Raw genomic sequence first — 20,240 nt, 5'->3', positions numbered from 1 at the left:
AGCCTGCAAATAGGTGGGAAAATGTGGGGTACAAATGCAGCAAATAAATAAATAAATCTGAGCAGGGCTACTGCAGAGTGTTTGGGACTTACACTATACCCAAGTCCTGCACTATACAAGAATTTAGTGCTTTGATGCGCTTCCAATTTCATTTGCAATGAATGTTTCAAGATCTTCAAAGATGGAGAGGAGTAACTTAGTGGTTAGAGCAAAGGGCTACAAATCAGGGACCAAATTCCATTTCTACCTCTGACAAGAGAATCAGATTGTGACCTGGGCAAATCATTATTTCCCACTCCCTCAGACTGTAGGCTTTTTGGGGTGGGGATCTTAATACTTACCATTCAATCTTTTAAATACACTACAACCCCCACCAGGAAAGAGTGTCCCTTTGGAGAAAGCCTGGTAGGTTGTTTTTCCTTCTCTCTTATGCCTGACATGAAGTCATCTGTCTGTTGTTTTCATACCTTTTGGGAAAATGTCAGGTACAGTTGTATATACATATTATTGTATCCTTATAATTTCTTTGCCATGATTGCACATAAGGCTTGTCTGTTACACAACATTAAAAAAAAACCCAATTACCGTGCAGATCCCACCTATTGTGAGCATTGGAAGTCAAAGATATCTGACCTTCATTAGATGTTACATATTACTACTAACAAAAAAAAAAACAGGGTTAAGCCCTTGTTCATATTATACTTGCTATATGTATGTGGTCTACAGTGTACTTACTGTTAATCTTGGTATGTTTGGAGTAGAGATCACTAGCAAATGTGCAGTGCATTTGCCAATGTTCAGCTCTGCTACTGCAAAATTTCCCACTGCTTAAAAACAGATATGTCCACTGGTTAAAAAGCCAAATCATTTGCAGCAAAACAATTAACCTGCTATGCAGAACCTTTAAATAATAACTTTTTTTTTTTTTGCTACATGATATCAAGCTTTATACATTTTTTTCTTTCCCATGGATTTGATATACCACCTTTCTGTGTTACGACCAAAGTGGTTTACATTTATTATATGCATGTATCTTCTCTGTCCCTGGTGGGCTCACAATCTTAGCACAGAGAGTTAGGTGACTTGCCCAGGATCACAAGGAGCCACAGTGGGCAATGAACCCAGTTCCCTAGGTTCTCAGCTCACTGCACTAACCATTAAGCCGGTGATTCTCAATCCAGTCACTGAGGTACACCTAGCCCAATCAGGTTTTCAAGATATCTAAAATGGGGAAAAAAAAATTCTCATACATATTCATTGTGTCTATCCTGAAAAACTGATAGGACCAGGTATGCCTCAAGGACTGGGTTGAGACACACTGCATTAGGCTACTCCTCTGCTTTTTTTTTTTTTTTTTGCAAACCATTCAGAGCTCTATTGTTATTTTTTTCATCATCCACACATTCTGTCTGCATCAGAAACTACTCGTGAAACCTCTTTACAAGTCTTGCTGTTCATCTTTGGTGGAAAACAAAGTGACAACTGTCATCTAGTTAGACAAGTTTTCTACTATGCAAATAAATCGTTAGCAGCAATTAGGATGGCTAAACAGCAGAATTACTAATGGAATACACTTGTTCAAAAAGGTACATTTTCAGCAGCTTCTTGAAAAGAAGCTGGTCAGCTTGCGATTTTAGGTACAGGGGAAGAGCGTTCCAAATCTTTGGGCTGGAGTAGTGGAAAGTAGAGGCAAAAAGAAGCTTGTACTTAACACCCCTACAAGATGGATAATGTAGTTGTAAAAAGGTGCGTGCTGTTGTGATGGAATTTCTAGGTGGGAGATCTATGAGAGGAATCATATATTCCGGAGCTAAGCCGTAGATTATTTTATGTGTCAGAGTGCAGATCTTGAATGCGATTCGTTCTCTCACAGGTAGCCAGTGTAGATTGAAACGTAGGGGCTGCGCAGAAACCAAGCGCAGTTTGCCCAAGATGAGTCTTGTAGCAGTATTCTGGGCAGTCTGGAATTTCCTCAGTAGATGCTCCTGGCAGCCTGCGTAAATCCCACTGCAGTAGTCCAGGTGAGACAGAACTAGCCAGTGAACGAGAGTGCGGAAGAGCTCTCTGGTGAGACAAAACCTAACACGCCACAGCGTCCACACTGCATAGAACATCCGCTTGGTGACCGCTTGCACTTGCGGATCCAGGTGCAGGTGAGGATCCAGCTCAACACCCAGAAGTCTAAGGCTCTGTGAAATAGGGAGGGTCTGGTCTTTAATGACAAGGGAGTTGGTGGAAAATCTGGCATGGATGGACGAAAGCACAAGACACTGAGTTTTGTCTTTGTTGATCTTAAACTGGAATACCTCGGCCCAACGTTCCAAGACGGAAAAACTCGCTTCGATCAAATCTGTGATTTCATCTAATGAGGTATGGAAGGGGATGGAGATGGTTATGTCATCTGTGTAGATAAATGGTTTCAGTCCTAGGTTTGCTAGTGCGGTGGCAAGGGGAAACAGCATGATACTGAATATCGTTGGAGAAAGGGGCAAACCTTGGGGAACCCCACAAGAAGCTTTCCAAGGTGCAGAATGATCTGGAGTGCCTTTGACCTGGTATGTTCTTATTGACAGAAAACCCTTAAACCAGTGTAACACGCACCCTCCGATGCCTAGGGTGTCCAGTAGATGTCGTAAGATGGTGTGGTCCACCATTCAAACGTGTTGGACATGTCAAACTGCATCAGTAAAATTTTCATACCAACAGAAATGTCCCTTTTAAAATCCAACAGGGCTGTGACCAGAACCATTTCAGTGCTAAACTGAGCACGGAAACCTGACTGAGAGTAGTGCAGAATGTCAAAGGTTTCAAGGAATTCATTTAACTGAGTATTCACCAATCTGTCCATAACTTTGACAATCAGCGGTATGGACGCCACTGGCCGATAATTTGATGTGACATTGGCTCTAATCTTTGGATTCTTTCGGATGGGTGTGAGAAGAATTCTGCCATGCTCCGGGGGGAAGATGCCATGGTTCAACATGTAATTAAGATAGGAAGTTAGGTCAACGATGAAGCGCTTCAGGGCCGCTTTTAGAAGGTGATTGGGGCAAGCATCCAAACCACAATACTTGTTTGAGAACTTCCGGAGTGCTTTAGAAACGTGGTCTACAGGAACGCTTTCAAAGGCAGTCCAAGTGCGATCGGCTGGACAGTAAGCAGAGCACGGATCCAGTGAATCTAAGAAGTCATCCACATCTGCTGGGAAACTAGTTAGAGTTGACCTGAGAACTTCTATTTTGTCCTTGAAATAAGTAGCAAGCAGGTCCGCCGAAGGTAGTTCATCCCGAGAGGTCTCCAGCTTATTTGTGGTGAGAAACGAGTTCAAGAGCTGGTTTAGCTTTTTGTTATCTTTACCTGCAGTTTTTAGTTTCAAGGAAAAGTAAAAGCGCTTGGCTTTCTTGATGGCATACATATATTTGCGGTGGCAGACTTTTGAAGCTTCTAGCGCTAGACCTGTCTTCACAATACCTTTTATTAAATTTAGATATTAGATATGTATCATATGTCAAAGAATAAAGTGGTTGCTCAAAGCATATTCTAAGCACAATCGCTCAACTGCAAAACACTATGCACAACTTTGTGCAAAAACACACTCAGAACCTTACTGTACCATAAATATTACAATGGGCAGAACCTAATACACCAATATACCACCCATACCGATAATGCAGACCGTCAACAATATGAAACAAGGGATCATATCATCACAATTCTCATGTAGAGCCACAAAACACCCTAATTCATGTTTAATGTGGGATAAAATGCCATAAATAAGTAAATAAATATAAACTTTTAATGTTGAGCACCTGATTCTCAAAGTGGACATATTCCAAACACTATAATGAAAATAAAATGATCTTTTCTACCTTTGTTGTCTGGTGACTTTTTCTGATCATGCTGGCCCAGTATCCGATTCTGCTGCTATCTGTCCTCAGTGCAGGTCAGGAAGTCATCCTCGTTAAATATCTCCCTGGCAACCCAGGACACCTCCAGCCAACCCCCCAGCAGTAAGGTAAACAAACCATAAACCAATTTCTACAACTGGTTACACAAGGCTAGAGGATTTCACTGCAGCTCCTGCTGGGAGGATGGAGGTAAATCAACAATTTAAACCCCTCAGAGCACAGCAGGGGAGGCTCAGCCTCTCCAAGCCTCTTATACCGGGCGACTATGCTTCTTCCCCCCTCCAAATCCCCACAAAAATGAAGGTTAAAATTTCATAAGAACATAAGAGTAGACATACTGGGTCTGATCAATGGTCCATCTAGCCCAGTATCCTGTTTTTCAACCAGTGGCTAAGCCAGGTCACAAGTACCTGGAAGAAACCCAAATCGTGGCAACACTGCATACTACAAATCCCAGGGCAAGCAGTTGCTTCCCATGTCTATCTCAATAGCAGACTATGGACTTTTCCTCCAGAAATCTGTCCAAACCTTTTTTAAGCCCAGATACACTAACCACTGTTACCACATCCTCCAGCAGAGTTCCAGAGCTTACCTATTCGTTGAGTGAAAAAAATATTTCCTCCTATTTGTTTTAAAAGTATTTCCATGTAACTTCCTCGAGTGTCCCCTAGTTTTTGTACTTTTGGAACAAGTAAAAAAAAAAAAAAAATCAATCCACAGCGGTTAGTGTATCTCTACTTAACAGAGTATTTACCTGCATTTGTTTGCTGATCTGCTGATACCGTCTGCAGTGTTCTTCATTTTGTCTGGTATCATTTTCAATAGAAAGCAAACGCTGCTCAAATGTAGACAATTGTGCTGCCTTGTTTTCAATTTCTTTCTCCAAGACACTTTAAGAAAATTGAAAACAATTACACAGATTTTTAACTGTTTTGGTCTCCATAGCAACAGTGGGTATACTGAACAAAAGCTTGCCCAAGACCAAATTTGGTAAAAGGCTGCTTAGATAACTCTAATATAAACATGAGAAAATAATTCATAACTCTGTCATATAAAAGACTACTGCTTAACCCAAGCTATTATTAAAATTGATTCTACCTCCGACAGCAAACATTCGTACAAAGCAACTTTTAAACAATACTTTTAAGCTAATGTTGCACCCAGTGGCGTTCCTAGGGGGGCTGACACCCGGGGCGGATCACCGATGCGCCCCCCCCCCCCGGGTGCACGCCGCTGGGGGGGGGGGGGGGGGGGGTGCCGTGCGCTGGTCAGCTTCGTTCGTTTCCATGCTCCCTCTGCCCCGGAACAGGTCACTTCCTGTTCCGGGGCAGAGGGAGCATGGAAACGAACGAAGCTGGCAGGCGCGCGGCACCCCCCCCCCCCCCAGCGATGTGCACCCGGGGCGGACCGCCCCGACCTTGGTACACCACTGGTTGCACCCAACACTGCAGTAAATTCAAACTGTTACATCGATCTGGAAGAGTATGTCTGTGTGTGTACTGATATACTGTCTCTGTGGTACAAATCAAAATGGTTTACAGATATTATATACAGATACTTTTAATTTGTATTATCTTACGGCTTTTTATAAAGTCTGTGTATGCGTGTACGTGTATGTGAAAGATAAACCTAATTGTCTTCAGACAAGTCGTTTAGAAAACTTTTCTTCAGAATAACTCACCTGTGTGTGTAATTAGCACTGAAGGGATAGTACAGTACAGTTCTTTATAAGAATTTAACCTTCCAGTCATAATATAGGTTTATTTACTAGAAATGTTTGGCGTGAACAAAGATATAGGTCGATCATACATACAAAATTCAAATACAATAAAAGTTTTAAAACAAAAATTACAATGCAACTAACAAATTATACAATCAAATTTTTTTAAAGAAGAGGAGAAATCCTGTGATGTAAATTGAACAGAAAATTAAAAAAAAAAAAAAAGATCCTGATATTATGTAATAATGAACTAGATAAAGGTAAAGGGACAAGGATTTGATATACCACCTTTCTATGGGTACAACCAAAGCAGTTTATATATATTATAGGTAGGTACTTTTTCTGCTCCTAGTGGGTTCACAATCAAAAGTTTAGTATCTTGTGCAACGGAGGGGTTAAGTGATTTGCCCAGAATCACAAAGAGCTACAGTGGGAACTGGACCCAGTTCACTTGGTTTTCAGCACTAACCATTAGGCTACTCCTCTACTCATATTCTCATTAAAATAAAACAAATCTGATTCATAAAAAGTCTGAGTTTAAAAACATGAAACTAATTTATATATGGCTAAAAACTGATCATAGGAACATAAGAATTGCCATACTGGGTCAGACCAATGGTCCATCTAGCCCAGCATCCTGTTTCCAACAGTGGCCAATCCAGATCACAAGTACCCGGCAGAAACCCAAACTGCAGCAACATTCCACACTACCAATCCCAGGGCAAGCAGTGCCTTCCCCATGCCCTATCCCACAAAAGGGGGGGGGGGGGGGAGAAGTGGGGGTGGAAGGAAAGGTCTTTTAGTTTTGCTTTGAACCTGTGCATTGTATTTAAAACCGGTTTCATTTTGATACAGGGTTATTATTTACCTGGGCACTGCATTACAAAACTGGTTTAGCACTGGTAGAAATTAAATCTGTCGTTTTTATTACTTCAAATATATTGCATCAGCCTGTTGCCCTTCTCTTCCCCCACCCTTTCTCTACCTATAGCTGAATCACCTGATCACTAGTGGGCAAAATTCTAAAGCAGAGGTGGGACTAACCATTTTGAAATAGTGAAGCAAAAAGGACTTACATGTAGTCTTGAGATCTGCCTTTACTTGGACCTCACTACCTGGAGATAAGAAACATTTCTATATTCCCTCCTCCTTATATCTATCTGGCTATTCATTACACTAGAGTTATTCTGTTTGCTTCTCTAAACTACCTGTTCTTTCACAAAAGGGAAAAAATGTCTTTTTTTAGTCTTGCTTTGAACCTGTGCACTGTATTTAAAACCTGTTTGATTCTGATATAGGACTATTATTTCCCTGAGCACTGTATTATAAAACCGTTAAACCCTGTTAGTTGAGGGTTTAGCACTGGTATAAATTAAATCTGTAGTTTTTCTTGCTTAATTTATTGCTACAGGCTTGTAGAATAACAGAGATGCAGTGAGGTGTCGAATTAGAACATTGGAGATTGGTGTCACAGCTAGCAGTCCTCAGCACTGGAGGTAGAAGAAATGAAAACATCTCAGGAACAGGAGGAAACGAGGATCAAAAATTCCAAAGCACCCAGATTGGTGGCCAATAAGAAGCAAAAGGTAGTGGTGGTTGGAGATTCTCTTCTGAGGGGACTGAAGTGCCCATCTGCCGACCAGACATAATGTCCAGGGAGGTGTGATGTATATCAAGTAATAGCCGAAACAAAATGCAGTGTGCTGTAGCAAAAACGTATGAATCAATACTATGTGAAAGCTACAGCCTAAAATTATTGGTGTTATATTGGTAAAACAGAGAAAAAGCCCTCAGAAACCGCTGGCAAACTGCCTGCGGTTTAGTGCATGGTTATATATAATTCAATTCATAACTCACACAGCGTTTCTATCATTGGGCAAAAAAACTCTGTCACCACAGGGCTATATATTTACAAGCCTCAACAGGATTATACTGACTGACAGCAATAGTTTTTAAAGTATCAGGCCCCACTTATGCTGAAATTGAATTGAAGGCGTGAACTCTTTCAAAATGGCGCCATTTTGAAAGAGTTCACGCCTTCAATTCAATTTCAGCATATTAGCACTCCGTTCCTGATGAAGCCGTGGTCTTAGGTGAAACGGTGATTCCCGTTGAACGGACAAAGAAGAGTGCTTGAATTCAGTTCAAAGCTAAGTCTTTATTTGCTGATTTGATTTGGGTCATAAGTGGGGCCTGATACTTTAAAAACTATTGCTGTCAGTCAGTATAATCCTGTTGAGGCTTGTAAATATATAGCCCTGTGGTGACAGAGTTTTTTTGCCCAATGATAGAAACGCTGTGTGAGTTATGAATTGAATTATATATAACCATGCACTAAACCGCAGGCAGTTTGCCAGCGGTTTCTGAGGGCTTTTTCTCTGTTTTACCAATATAACACCAATAATTTTAGGCTGTAGCTTTCACATAGGTGTGATGTATGCCTGGTGCCAACATTTGAGATGTAGCGGAAAGATTGCATAGACTCATCACGCCTACTAATCACTACCCTATGCTGCTCATCTATGTTGGCACGCATGTTACTGCTAGCTATCCTACTGAATATACCAAACATGACTTTATGGCTCTGGGAGAGAAGGTGAAGCACCTAGGGTGCCCAAGCGGTGTTCACATCAATCCTTCCTGTTAAAGTTTTCATAAAGAAAAAATTGTTGCAAAAAATCTTCTACAATTGTTTTAAACTGTACAAGCTTTTTCCGTGCCAGGGTAGTTTGGGGATCGGTCTGTACTTCTCATGGGCTAAAAGTTTTTTTTTTTTTAAACCACTGGGGGCGTGTTTAGGGGCAGAGAGTGGACGTGTTCAGCGCTAATGGGTTAGAGTGTGGGAATTGCCACACGTTAACCCATGTCAGCAGGTCTCCCTTCCACTCTTTGGCCTGGGTTAACCCTGCTTAGCAGATATGCTTCAACTCCGGCTTCTATCTCTTTAGACACCGGTCAACACCTGTTCTTTCTCCTACAGCCAGGACCTTCTGGATTCACTGTTCCTTTGACTTGTACTTCAGTGATCACCCAATAAACTGACAGGGACTCCAACATTCTTATAATAAAGGTTTCTCATTTATTTATACCAGTTCGTTTGTAGCAACTTTAACAGCACAGCATACTGCATTATCTCAGGTTCCTTGACATTTGTTCCCATTCACAATGTCACACAGGGTTATATCCACTAGCTTGCTGCTTATAGTTCAGTCCTTTAACATCACTTTCTCTTTTCAGGTAGCTACTAATTACCTTGTTAATCACCAGTTTCTTACAACACACGGTATTTTACTTCCCATATTCTTAACCTTTTGAGTTACCTGCTGCAACAGGTTTCTTCCCAGCTGCATCAATTCTGTCTTTCCAATTCTAGACAGTTTAGGAAATAGAGCAGCCAGGAAACCTCTCACCTTGGTACCAGCAGTTTGCGTGAATGCAGCTACCTCCATACTCTCCTCCTCACTCTCCTCTATAGCCTCCTTTTTATCCCATCCCATTTTTTTCTTCCTCCTCCCAGAGTTCCCCCAGCTGCTCCTCATCTCCCTGATTACAAGCCATCTCCCAATCCTGCCCCTCCCCCTTCACTTCCTGTGAGTCCTGTATTGGGTCAGGTGCATTGTGGGCCTGGTGGTCCCTGGGCTTATTCCTTATTCCAATAAATCTCTTGGCCATCAGAGGGCGTACTCTTCCTCTATAAGATTTGTGAATGTCTATCTCCCTCCAGGGCTGCTCGCTTTCCTTGAGGCCGTCTACTCAGTAACCTCTCACACCCATTAGCTCATGAGCCCTTACTGCCAGTGGCGTAGGAAGGGGGGGGGGGGGGCAGTGGGGCGGTCCGCCCTGGGTGCACGCCGCTGGGGAGGTGTCGGCTCCGCTGGTTCCCTGCGCCCTCTGCCCTGGAACAGGTTACTTCCAGGGCAGAGAGAGCAAGGAACCAGCGGAGCCGACGCAGCTCCCAGTGACGTGCACTCGGGGGCGAATCGGCCCTCTCGCCCGCCCCTCGCTTCTTAATTGAAGTAAGAATGTGCTCCGGGGGGGGGGGGGGGGGGGGGGGGGGGGCGCGCAGCAGTGACCCGCCCCGGGTGTCAGCTGCCCTCGCTACGGCACTGCTTACTGCCTACAAAATATGTGTAGTTAAGGGCTCATGAGTTAATGGAAATATTTGCACATTGTCACTATTGCCAAAATACAAAAATCTGTCATTTTAACCCTGTGTTATGAAGCAGCCTAGCACACAGGACAGTCCTGCATGTCATTTCTATATACATTATAAATACCTAAGAGGGCATTAAACTACACTAGCTCCAATGCAGGATTGTACCACGTGCTAGGCCACTTTTTAACATGGGAGTAAAATAGCCAGTTTTTGTATTTTGGCAATAATGGTCACGTGCTAATTTTTCCATTAATGCGCGAGTCCTTAAATACACCTATTTTGTAGGCAGTAAGGGCTCATGTGCTAATGGGTTAGCTCGCAGCTATGCCCCGCACTAACCCATTAGCGCTGTACACGCCTACTCTTTGCCCCTAAACACGCCCCCAGTGTTGAAAAACAACAACTTTTCTTAGCATGTGAGAAGTGTGCACTGATCCCGAAATTAACATGAGATGCCTCAGTCCCCCACAGTAGGCACTTTTAACCTGTGTAAGCACGTGTTAGTGCTTACCACAGCTTAGTAAAAGGGCCCCTAAACATTTACACATTAGTATTCATGCATTACATGAAAGTAGGAGTCCTTTTACTCAAGTTTGGTGCACACTCACATTAGCGTGTTCTAAGTGCCATGTAGCCCATAGGTATAAAATAGGACATGCAGCATTTAGCACACATTAATGTTCACTGCCATGTGCTAACCAATTAGCACATGAGCACTTACCGCCTAGAAAAGTTGAAATTAAGGGCTCACATGCTTATGGAAAAATTAGCGCCTGGCCATTATTGCCAATATACAAAAATCAACCATTTTACCCCAGCATTAAAAGGTGGTCTCAGTGCGCAGAAAACCCACACACTAGTAATAGTGCAGGCCATCTTTTAGCACAGTTTAGTAAAAATGGCCTCTACGTCTTTAGGCCCCATTGGAATTGCATATAACTTTTTACTTGATGCAAAGTCGTAGAAAGCAAGTTCCACAATTCTGGTCCTGCACTCTCAACTTATCATAATTATCAAAAATCAAAAATGCACCAATTTGCTTAGTATGTTAATACCTTAAAATATCCACAAACAATGTTTTCAACAAATGGAAGTTGTCTTTAATAAATATTGCAAGAATATGTGAAACATTTCAAAAACCCAAGCTTGCTGTATCATCTCTGTTCAGTAATCAACAAAACGAATTTTTCTACATCTTAGGGATTACCTTATTTCTGTTTCCACATCCCGACTGAGATATTTGGGTCCATTACTTTCAGATGAATAATAACGGTTCGCAAACACCTGATCCCCATCAGCTGTAAAGGCTTCCCTGCAATTTCTTGGGGGTCTTTGTTCCTGCATAACTCTGCGGGCATCCTGATTGTTCTGTAACAACATGAATTCTATTACAATGCTGATAATATATCATAGATTATTAAATGTAGAATATTATCCATCTTGGTATTTTATTACACACAAAATCTAAATGGATTTTGAAGACAGTTGGAGAATGATAAGATGGCAGAAACGCATATTCAATGGGGGAGGAAAACTGGTGGCAACGCTAATGTAACATTTCTGAGAAGTTCCGAGAGAAGAGGACATTTCTCTGGTAAGTAAACACTATTTTGCTTTGGGAACTTAAAGATTGGGGGATTAAAAGAGGAATTGTAGGTTAGTGATAGGCAAAATAAAAATATAAAAAGCAAATTTTATCAACTAATCTCCATAGTCTTTTCCACTTAGTTTTACAAACTTTGTACCACACATTAACAGATAGAATATAGTAGGCAATGCAGAATCTAGTTTAGTCTCCCCCCCCACCCTCCCCAAAATCCCCCACCCCTAGGACAACTCTTCATTTATAGACAGTTATTGTAATTAGGGTAACAAGCAAGAAGTGCTCTTACAGAGTTTTAAATACATTTCATTACCATCTAAGAAGGAAACACTAAATAAATCATACAATATACTATATAAACTAAAAGACACTTTTATATTAGGCTAATATCCTTAATACTGTAGCAAGTTTTAAATTACTGAAAAACTCAAAAACACTAAGATGGAGTCAGCAGTCCAGCAGCGAGAGGGGTGCTATCCAGTCTTTTGCATTGAGTGTCACATGTATGATTATCTCCCAGTTGGTGAGATGTCATATGTGTGTGCCCGATGCAAAGAGCTCCTAGCGAGAACGTGTCCGTTCTCTTGAGGCTAGAGAAGCAGACTTGGTGGAGCTGAGGAAGACAGAGAGGTACATAGAGGAGACCTACAGGGATGTTGTAGAGAAGTCCCACCTCCAGTCTGGTAGCCCCTGTGCTACCTTGAAGGAGGGAGGTCTCCTAGAAGGAGAGCATCACCCTGGTGAAGTAGGAAGTACTCCTGTAGCCAGGACCTGCCCACCAGGGGATGTACTATCCTCTCACACCGAGGATATGTCTCCAAGTGTTGGTGTTGACCGGGAGGGAAAGGTTAGGACAGCTGTAGTAGTTGGTGATTCAATCATTAGGCATATAGATAGTTGGGTGGCTGGTGAACGTGAGGATCGCCTGGTGACTTCCCTGCCTGGTGCGAAGCTGGCAGACCTCACGCGCCACCTAGATAGGATTTTAGATAGTGCTGGGGAGCAGCCGGCTGTCTTGGTACTTGTGGGTACCAATGACATAGGAAAAAGTGGGAGAGAGCTTCTGGAAGCCAAATTTAAGCTCTTAGACAGAAAGCTCAAATCCAGATCCTCTAGGGTAGCATTTTCTGAAATGCTACCCATTCCTCGGACAGGGCCAAAGAGACAGGCAGAGCTCCGGAGTCTCAATGCATGGATGAGACGATGGTGCAGGGAGGAGGGTTTTAGATTTAAGAACTGGGCAAAATTCTGGGGAAGGGGGAGCCTATTCCGAAAGGATGGGCTCCACCTTAACCAGGGTGGGACCAGGCTGTTGGCATCGGCATTTTTAAAAGGAGATAGAGCAGCTTCTAAACTAGAAACGGGGGGAAGGCAGACAGTCACTCAAAAGCGCATGGTTCGCGATAAGGTATCTTTCAAAAATATCACCAAAACAGGGAAGATAGAGTATCCTGATAGTGAAATTGCAAAAGAGGCCATAGAAGATCAGGTGTCCTTAAATAAAAACAAAAATCAGACAAAAGATTGCAAATTAATACTGTCAAGTAATAAGCATGATGTAAATAGGAACACACAACATACTTTGAAATGTCTATATGCGAATGCCAGGAGCCTAAGAAATAAGATGGGAGAGTTAGAATATATTGCACTAAATGAAAAATTAGATATAATAGGCACCTCTGAGACCTGGTGGAAGGAGGATAACCAGTGGGACACTGTCATACCGGGGTACAAATTATATCGTAGTGATAGGGTGGATCGAATTGGTGGAGGGGTAGCACTGTATATTAACGAGAGCCTTGAATCAAATAGATTGAAAATTCTGCAGGAAATACTTCCATGTGTAAAGGGGAAAAGGATAATGATAGGAGTGTACTACCGTCCATCTGGCCAGGATGAATAGACGGATGCAGAAATGTTAAAGGAAATTAGGGACGCAAACAAATTGGCAACACAATAATAATGGGTGATTTCAATTACTCCGATATTGACTGGGTAAGTGTAACATCGGGGCATGCTAGGGAGGTAAAATTCCATGATAAAATCAAAGACAGGTTTATGGAGCATTTAACTTTAAAATAAGGAGACTATGATAAAATGATAAGAACGGTGGAAAAAAAAAATTTACAGCAGGCGTGGATGCTGTTCATAAACACCATCCTGGAAGCCCAGGCCAAATATATTCCGTGCATTAAAAAAGGAAGACGGAAGACCAAACGACAGCCGGCATGGTTAAAAAGTGAGGTGAAGGAAGCTATTAGAGCTAAAAGAAAATCCTTCAGAAAATGAAAGAAGGAACAGACTGAAAATAATAAGAAACAGCATAAGGAATGCCAAGTCAAATGCAAAGCGCTGATAAGGAAGGCTAAGAGGAACTTTGAAAAAAAGATTGCGTTGGAGGCAAAAACACACGGTAAAAGTTTTTTTTAGGTATATTAAAAGCAGGACGCTGCTTTTTTTAATCGGTTGGACTGCTAGATGATCGAGGAGTAAAAGGGGCAATCAGGGAAGACAAAGCAGTAGTGGAGAGATTAAATGAATTCTTTGCTTTGGTCTTCACCGAGGAAGATTTGCGTGGGATACCAGTGCCGGAAATGGTATTCGAAGCTGACGAGTCGGAGAAACATAATGAATTCTCTGTAAACCTGGAGGATGTAATGAGGCAGTTCTACAAACTGAAGAGTAGCAAATCTGTTGGACCAGATGGTATTCATCCCAGAGTACTGATAGAACTGACAAATGAGCTTGCGGAGCTTTTGTTAGTAATATGTAATTTATCCTTAAAATCGAACGTGGTACCAGAACATTGGAGGGTGGCCAACATAATGCCGATTTTTAAAAAAGGTTCCATTGGAGAGTCGGGAAATTATAGACCGGTAATTAATCTCTGGAATTCGTTGCCAAAGAACGTGGTAAAGGCGGTTAGCTTAGTGGAGTTTAAAAAAGGTTTGGACGGCTTCCTAAAGAAAAAGTCTATAGACCTTTATTAAATGGACTTGGGGAGAATTCACTACTTCTGGGATAAGCAGTATAAAATGTTTTGTACTTTTTTGGGATCTTGCCAGGTATTTGTGACCTGGATTGGCCACTGTTGGAAACAGGATGCTGGGCTTGACGGACCTTTGGCCTTTCCCAGTATGGCAATACTTATGTACTATAGTGAAACCTTAGCCATAAGTACATAAGTAACTGGGACAGACTGAAAGTCCATCCAGAAACTCTACTGCTGGACTAAAAGAGCAATTTCCCTAGCTATTCTCGTAGAAGAACACTACCTTCCTCAATACTGGCTGAACTTTGAAAGATGTAGAAGCATCTAACATTTAAGCAATGTTTGTAGCAACTAAAGAAGAATGTAAGACAGTGGTAGGCAACTCTATTCTGAATGCTGCAAGCCAGTTAGAGTTTCCAAAATATCCCTACTGAATATGCATAATTAAACTCTGGCATTTGTTGCCGGAGAACGTGGTGAAGGCGGTTACCTTGGCAGAGTTTAAAAAGGGGTCAGACGGTTTCCTAAAGGACAAGTCCATAAACCACTACTAAATGGACTTGGGAAAAATCCACAATTCCAGGAATAACATGTATAGAATGTTTGTACATTTGGGAAGCTTGCCAGGTGCCCTTGGCCTGGATTGGCCGCTGTCGTGGACAGGATGCTGGGCTCGATGGACCCTTGGTCTTTTCCCAGTGTGGCATTACTTATGTACATACTTATATGTATTAACAAGCTGTAGCATTGATAAGCAAATGCAACTCATGCATATTCATTATACATACCCTGATATCTAACTTGTGGCATTCCTGAACTGGAGTTGTCCACCCTAATCTAGAGACTAGCCCTCACATTACATGACAAATCTCATTCACATAAAGCAATAACACCATAGTGAGCTCCTTTGTGTGGACTTTGGAAGAACTGTGAAGAGCATATAAGCTCATTCGAGGTTTGATTACATCTTTTCCACTGAGTTATTTTATGGCAATACTAGTAAAAAAGGTGAAATTAGGCCTTATCTGCTAATTTTCTTTCCTCTAGATCCTCCAGACCGTTCAAGACGCTTGGGTTATGCACTCCTACCAGCAGAGGGAGACTGAGAACACTAAAACTTCTTATACAAGTAGCCTGTGCAGACCTTTTACTAACCAGTAAAACAGTAACAAAGCAGAGGAACAAAACACCTCCATCTAAACAAAACCACTGAATCCACACTCAGATCGCCTCCCCTTAAGACGGGGGAATTCAACTGCAGATGGGCACAAATGGTACCACAAACTGCCCTTAGTAAAACTCCAGGACCCAAATCACAGGAGCTACTAGAAATATCAGCAACTGAAGTCTAAAGAAAATATCATATTGAACTGTCCGATACACTGGGTGGGCTCTTGAACGGTCTGGAGGATCTAGAGGGAAGAAAATTAGCAGGTGAGGCTTAATTTCACCTTCCTCAGCAATCCTCCAGACCGTTCAAGACGCTTGGGACGTACCAAAGCAGTAAACACATCTAAGGGTGGGACCTGCGAAGCCCAGAGGACAGGACTGAAGCTCCAAAACTGGCATCCTCCCTGCCTGTACATCCACTCTGTAATGTTTGACAAAAGAATGCAGGGAGGACCACACCGCAGCTCTACAAATGTCCACCAGTGGAACAAAACTACTCTCTGCCCAAGAAGCCGCCATCCCCCTAGTGGAATGTGCCTTGAGCCCCACCGGCACCGTAAGGCCATGCAATATGTAAGCCGAAGAGATGGCATCCTTCAACCACCGAGCTATAGATGCCTTAGAAGCAGCCGCTCCCTTCTTGGGCCCCCCATGAAGAACAAATAACCTGTCCGAAGAACTGAATTCCTCCGACCTGCGCAAGTAAACCTTCAACACTCTGCGCACATCCAATTTCGCCAAACGATGCTGAGAAGCGTCCCCCAAGACTGGCAACGAAATCACCTGATTGACATGAAAGGAGGATACCACCTTAGGCAAAAACGAAGGGACTGGACACAGCAAAACCTTTTCCTTAGCAAACCACAGAACCGGAGGCCTACATGAAAGAGCCCGAAGTTCCGAAATCCGGCGAGCCGACGATATAGCTACCAAAAAGAACACCTTCATAGTAAGGTCTTTTATCGAACAAGACTCCAAGGGCTCAAAAGGAGAACCCGCCAAAGAGTCAAGAAAGATATTAAGATCCCACTGAGGAATTACCGGTCACTGAGCAGGACAAAGCACCTTCACCCCCCTCAAAAAATGGACCACATCCGGGGAAGACGCAACCGACCTGCCCTGCACCTTACCCCGAAAACACGCCAAAGCAGTCAGCTGCACCTTCAAAGATGACAATGAAAGGCCCTTCTCAAAACCATCCTGCAAGAAATCTAAAATGCACAACACAGAAGCTGTCGAAGGGACACACGCCCGGACCTCACACCAATCTTCAAATATGAGCCTCACACGCAAATAGGCCAAAGACGTCGAACGTTTGCAAGACTGCAGCATCGTCTGAATCACCTGAGGGGAAACCCCTTTCCTTCTCAACCGTAAGGGCCACACCGTAAGAGAGAACTGAGCTGGATCCGGCATGACAATTGGACCCTGACACAACAGCACCGAGCCCCCCAGCTGCAGAGGCTCACCTTCTAACAAGCGCATCAGATCCCCAAACCACGACCAACGCGGCCAATTCGGAGCCACCAACAACACCGGACCCGCATGACATTCTACCCTCTGTAGGATTCGACCTATCAAGGGCCACGGGGGAAATACGTACAGCAACACCCGCTGAGGCCACGGAAGGACCAATGCATCGATCCCTTCCGCTTGTGGATCCCGACGCTGACTGAAATACCGAGGAACCTGAGCATTCTGTGCCAACGCCATGAGATTCACTACTGGCATTCCCCACTTTAGAACTATCTGGTCAAACACCGACTGGTGCAGAGACCATTCTCCGGGGACCAACGTGTCTTTTTGGAAAATCTGCGTTCACGTTGTCCACCCCGGCCATGTGCGCCGCCGAAATCTGCACTAGATGACTTTCCGCCCAACTCATGAGCAGAGCCGTCTCGATTGCCAACTGCGGACTCTTTTACCGCCCTGCCGGTTGACATACGCTACCACTGTCGCGTTGCTGGACATGACTCTTACCGCCTTTCCGACCACACTTGAGCGAACCATCAACAGTGCTAGCCGAATCGCCCTCGTCTCCAACCAGTTGATAGACCACTGAGCTTCCTCCGTCGACCACCGCCCCTGCGCGGACCGACCGAGACACTGAGCTCCCCAGCCCAGCAGACTGGCATCCGTTACCAGAATCACCCACTGAGGAGGTTCCAACGGCATGCCCTTTTTCAGATGGGCCGAGCACAGCCACCACTGGAGACTGCGCCGAGGAGCCCCCCTCAATGGCAACCGCAACTCTAAACTGTGTACCTGGGGAGACCACCGGGACAACAGAGCCGCCTGAAGCTGACGCATATGCGCCCTGGCCCATGGTACTACCTCTATTGTTGCTGTCATGAGGCCCAGAACCTGAAGGTACATTCGAACCGTCGGACTCTGAAAGGACATTAACAGCCGGACCTGCTGCTGAAGAGAGGCGATCCGAGAATCCGGCAGAAAAACACGACCCACTGCTGGGTCGAACCACACTCCCAAGTACTCCAGACTCTGCGATGGGATCAACTGGCTTTTGACTACATTCACTACCCATCCAAGCGATTCTAGAAACGCGACCACCTGAGCCGTCGCCGCAACCCTGTGAGCCCGAGACTTCGCCCGGAGCAAGCAGTCGTCCAGATACGGATGCACCAGAATTCCCTGCCTCCGCAAAGCCGCTGCTACCACCACCATTATCTTGGAGAAGGTGCGTGGAGCCGTTGCCAGACCAACAGGCAGGGCACAGAACTGAAACTGCCTCCCTAAAACAGCAAAACGAAGGAAACGCTGATGTGCCTCTCGAATCGGCACGTGCAGATACGCTTCCGTGAGATCCAGTGACGTGAGAAATTCTCCCTGACGAACAGCCACTATGACCAAGCGCAGAGTCTCCATGCGGAAGGATGGCACCTTGAGCGCCCCACTGACCCTCTTGAGATCTAAAATGGGTTGAAACTCGTCCTCCTTTGGCACCACAAAGTAAATGGAACAACCCATTCCCTGCTCGTACCACAGCTCCCACCTGGATTAAGTGACCCAGAGTCTCTTGAATAGCCTTTAACTTGACTCGAGAGTGACAAGGAGAGGGAAGAAACAGATCCGGCAGCGGGTGCTCGAACTCGAGCGCATAACTGACGCGAACGACCTCCAGCACCCACTGATCTGAAGTAATTTGGGTCCACCCCTGATAAAACAGACAAAGTCGCGCCCCGACCTTCACCAGAGGCTGGACCCGCACACCTTCATAAGGAGGACTTATTACCATTTCTGGCACCTCCGGAGGAGTCCCGACCTCCTTGACGACCCCCTCGAAAGGACTGCGTCCACTGGAAAAAACGCCTTTTAGAAGGAGATTAAAATCTGCCCAGCCTGTATCGCCTCGCGTCCTTAAACCGACCTCTAGCCGAAGCACCTCGACTAGCCGCCTTAGGCCGTGATTCCGGCAACCGTGAGACCTTGGTATCCCCAAGACCACTCATCAGTTTATCCAAGTCCTCTCCAAACAACATAGAACCTTTGAAAGGTAGAGAACACAACTTTGCTTTAGAGGCCGCATCTGCTACCCAGCCCCTAAGCTAAAGAGCCCTGCGAGCCGTCACCGCCAGAGCCATATTCTTAGCTGAAGCCCTTAGCAAATCATAAAGGGTGTCCGCCAAAAACGAAGACCCCATCTCCAATTTGGCCAGGTCCTGAACCAAACCAGTCTTATCTAACGCAGGCTCATCCAAGAGCTTCTCCGCCCAACGGAAACAAGCTCTGGCTACCATGCCCCCACACAGAGGCTTGCAAGGCCAAAGCCTACAAATCAAAGCTGCGTTTCAGAAAGGACTCTAGCTTCCTATCCTGAGGATCCCGTAAGGCTGTACCGCCATCCACCGGAATGGCCTTAGCCTTAGTAACCGCCGTAATCACCGCATCCACAGTAGGTGGTTTCAGCAGGGCCAATTCTTCCGGAGGCAAGGGATACAGCTGCGCCATAGCCCTAGACACCTTACAAGCAGCCTCCGGCACAGACCATTCCTGAAAAACCATGTCTCTAATGTCTGAATTCATGGGAAAGGAACGGGAGGCTCTCCGAATCCCCTTAACCAACGAATCTACCTGGGGTCCCTCCGCAGAGGGAGTGGCCGCCGGAGCAAACTTCAAAGTAGAGATCACCTGATCAATGAGCTCTAACAACTCCTCCTTATGAAAAATGCGATCCACTGAAGCATCTTCCCCAGGCCTTAGCCCATCCTGACCCTCAGACTCATCTAAGAGATCCTCCTCTCCTGGGTCACTCCAAACCTCCGACCCAGGCAGAGAAAGTATCTCTATAGGCTCCGAAATATCCACCCGCAGGCGCTTAACTCCCACTGAGCTAGCAGCCTCCGGGGAACAAACAGCCTGAGAGGGGCCAGCTCTCCAGGCATTATACAGAGACTAAACAAACTCAGGGGGGGAAACCAGACCCCCCCTGACGCTGCTGAAGCCCCAACACTTCCTGCAGTCTCTGCGACGGACCCCCTCGCTCCCGAGGCGGCAGGTCCATTGCGTGATCCGCGGCTAAACTAGGCGTGCTTCCCGCCACACACGGGTCCCCCAGCACCGGTACGGAATGCGTGGCCAAAAGGGCCGTGCTTCCCGCCAAAAACGGCTCCGTCGAGGCAGACCTGGGATGCGCAGCGAAGATGGCCACGTTTCCCGCCAAAACCGGCCCT

At 44.7% G+C, this 20,240-nt stretch overlaps 1 protein-coding gene across 1 annotated transcript in view; it reads right to left on the bottom strand.

Moving 5' to 3' along the window:
• Nucleotides 1-20,240, bottom strand: part of SMC6 (structural maintenance of chromosomes 6) — a 413,908-nt gene that overhangs the window by 146,968 nt on the left and 246,700 nt on the right. Inside the window, 2 exon segments of the mRNA XM_030198844.1 lie at nt 4,663-4,798; nt 10,992-11,152. Of these exon segments, the coding sequence (XP_030054704.1) occupies nt 4,663-4,798; nt 10,992-11,152 (297 nt within the window).

This window comes from Microcaecilia unicolor, chromosome 3 (assembly GCF_901765095.1).
Source record: "Microcaecilia unicolor chromosome 3, aMicUni1.1, whole genome shotgun sequence".
Taxonomy (NCBI): Eukaryota; Metazoa; Chordata; class Amphibia; order Gymnophiona; family Siphonopidae; genus Microcaecilia; species Microcaecilia unicolor.
Note: the sequence above shows the minus strand (reverse complement) of the source record. Positions and strands in the feature narration are given on the sequence as shown.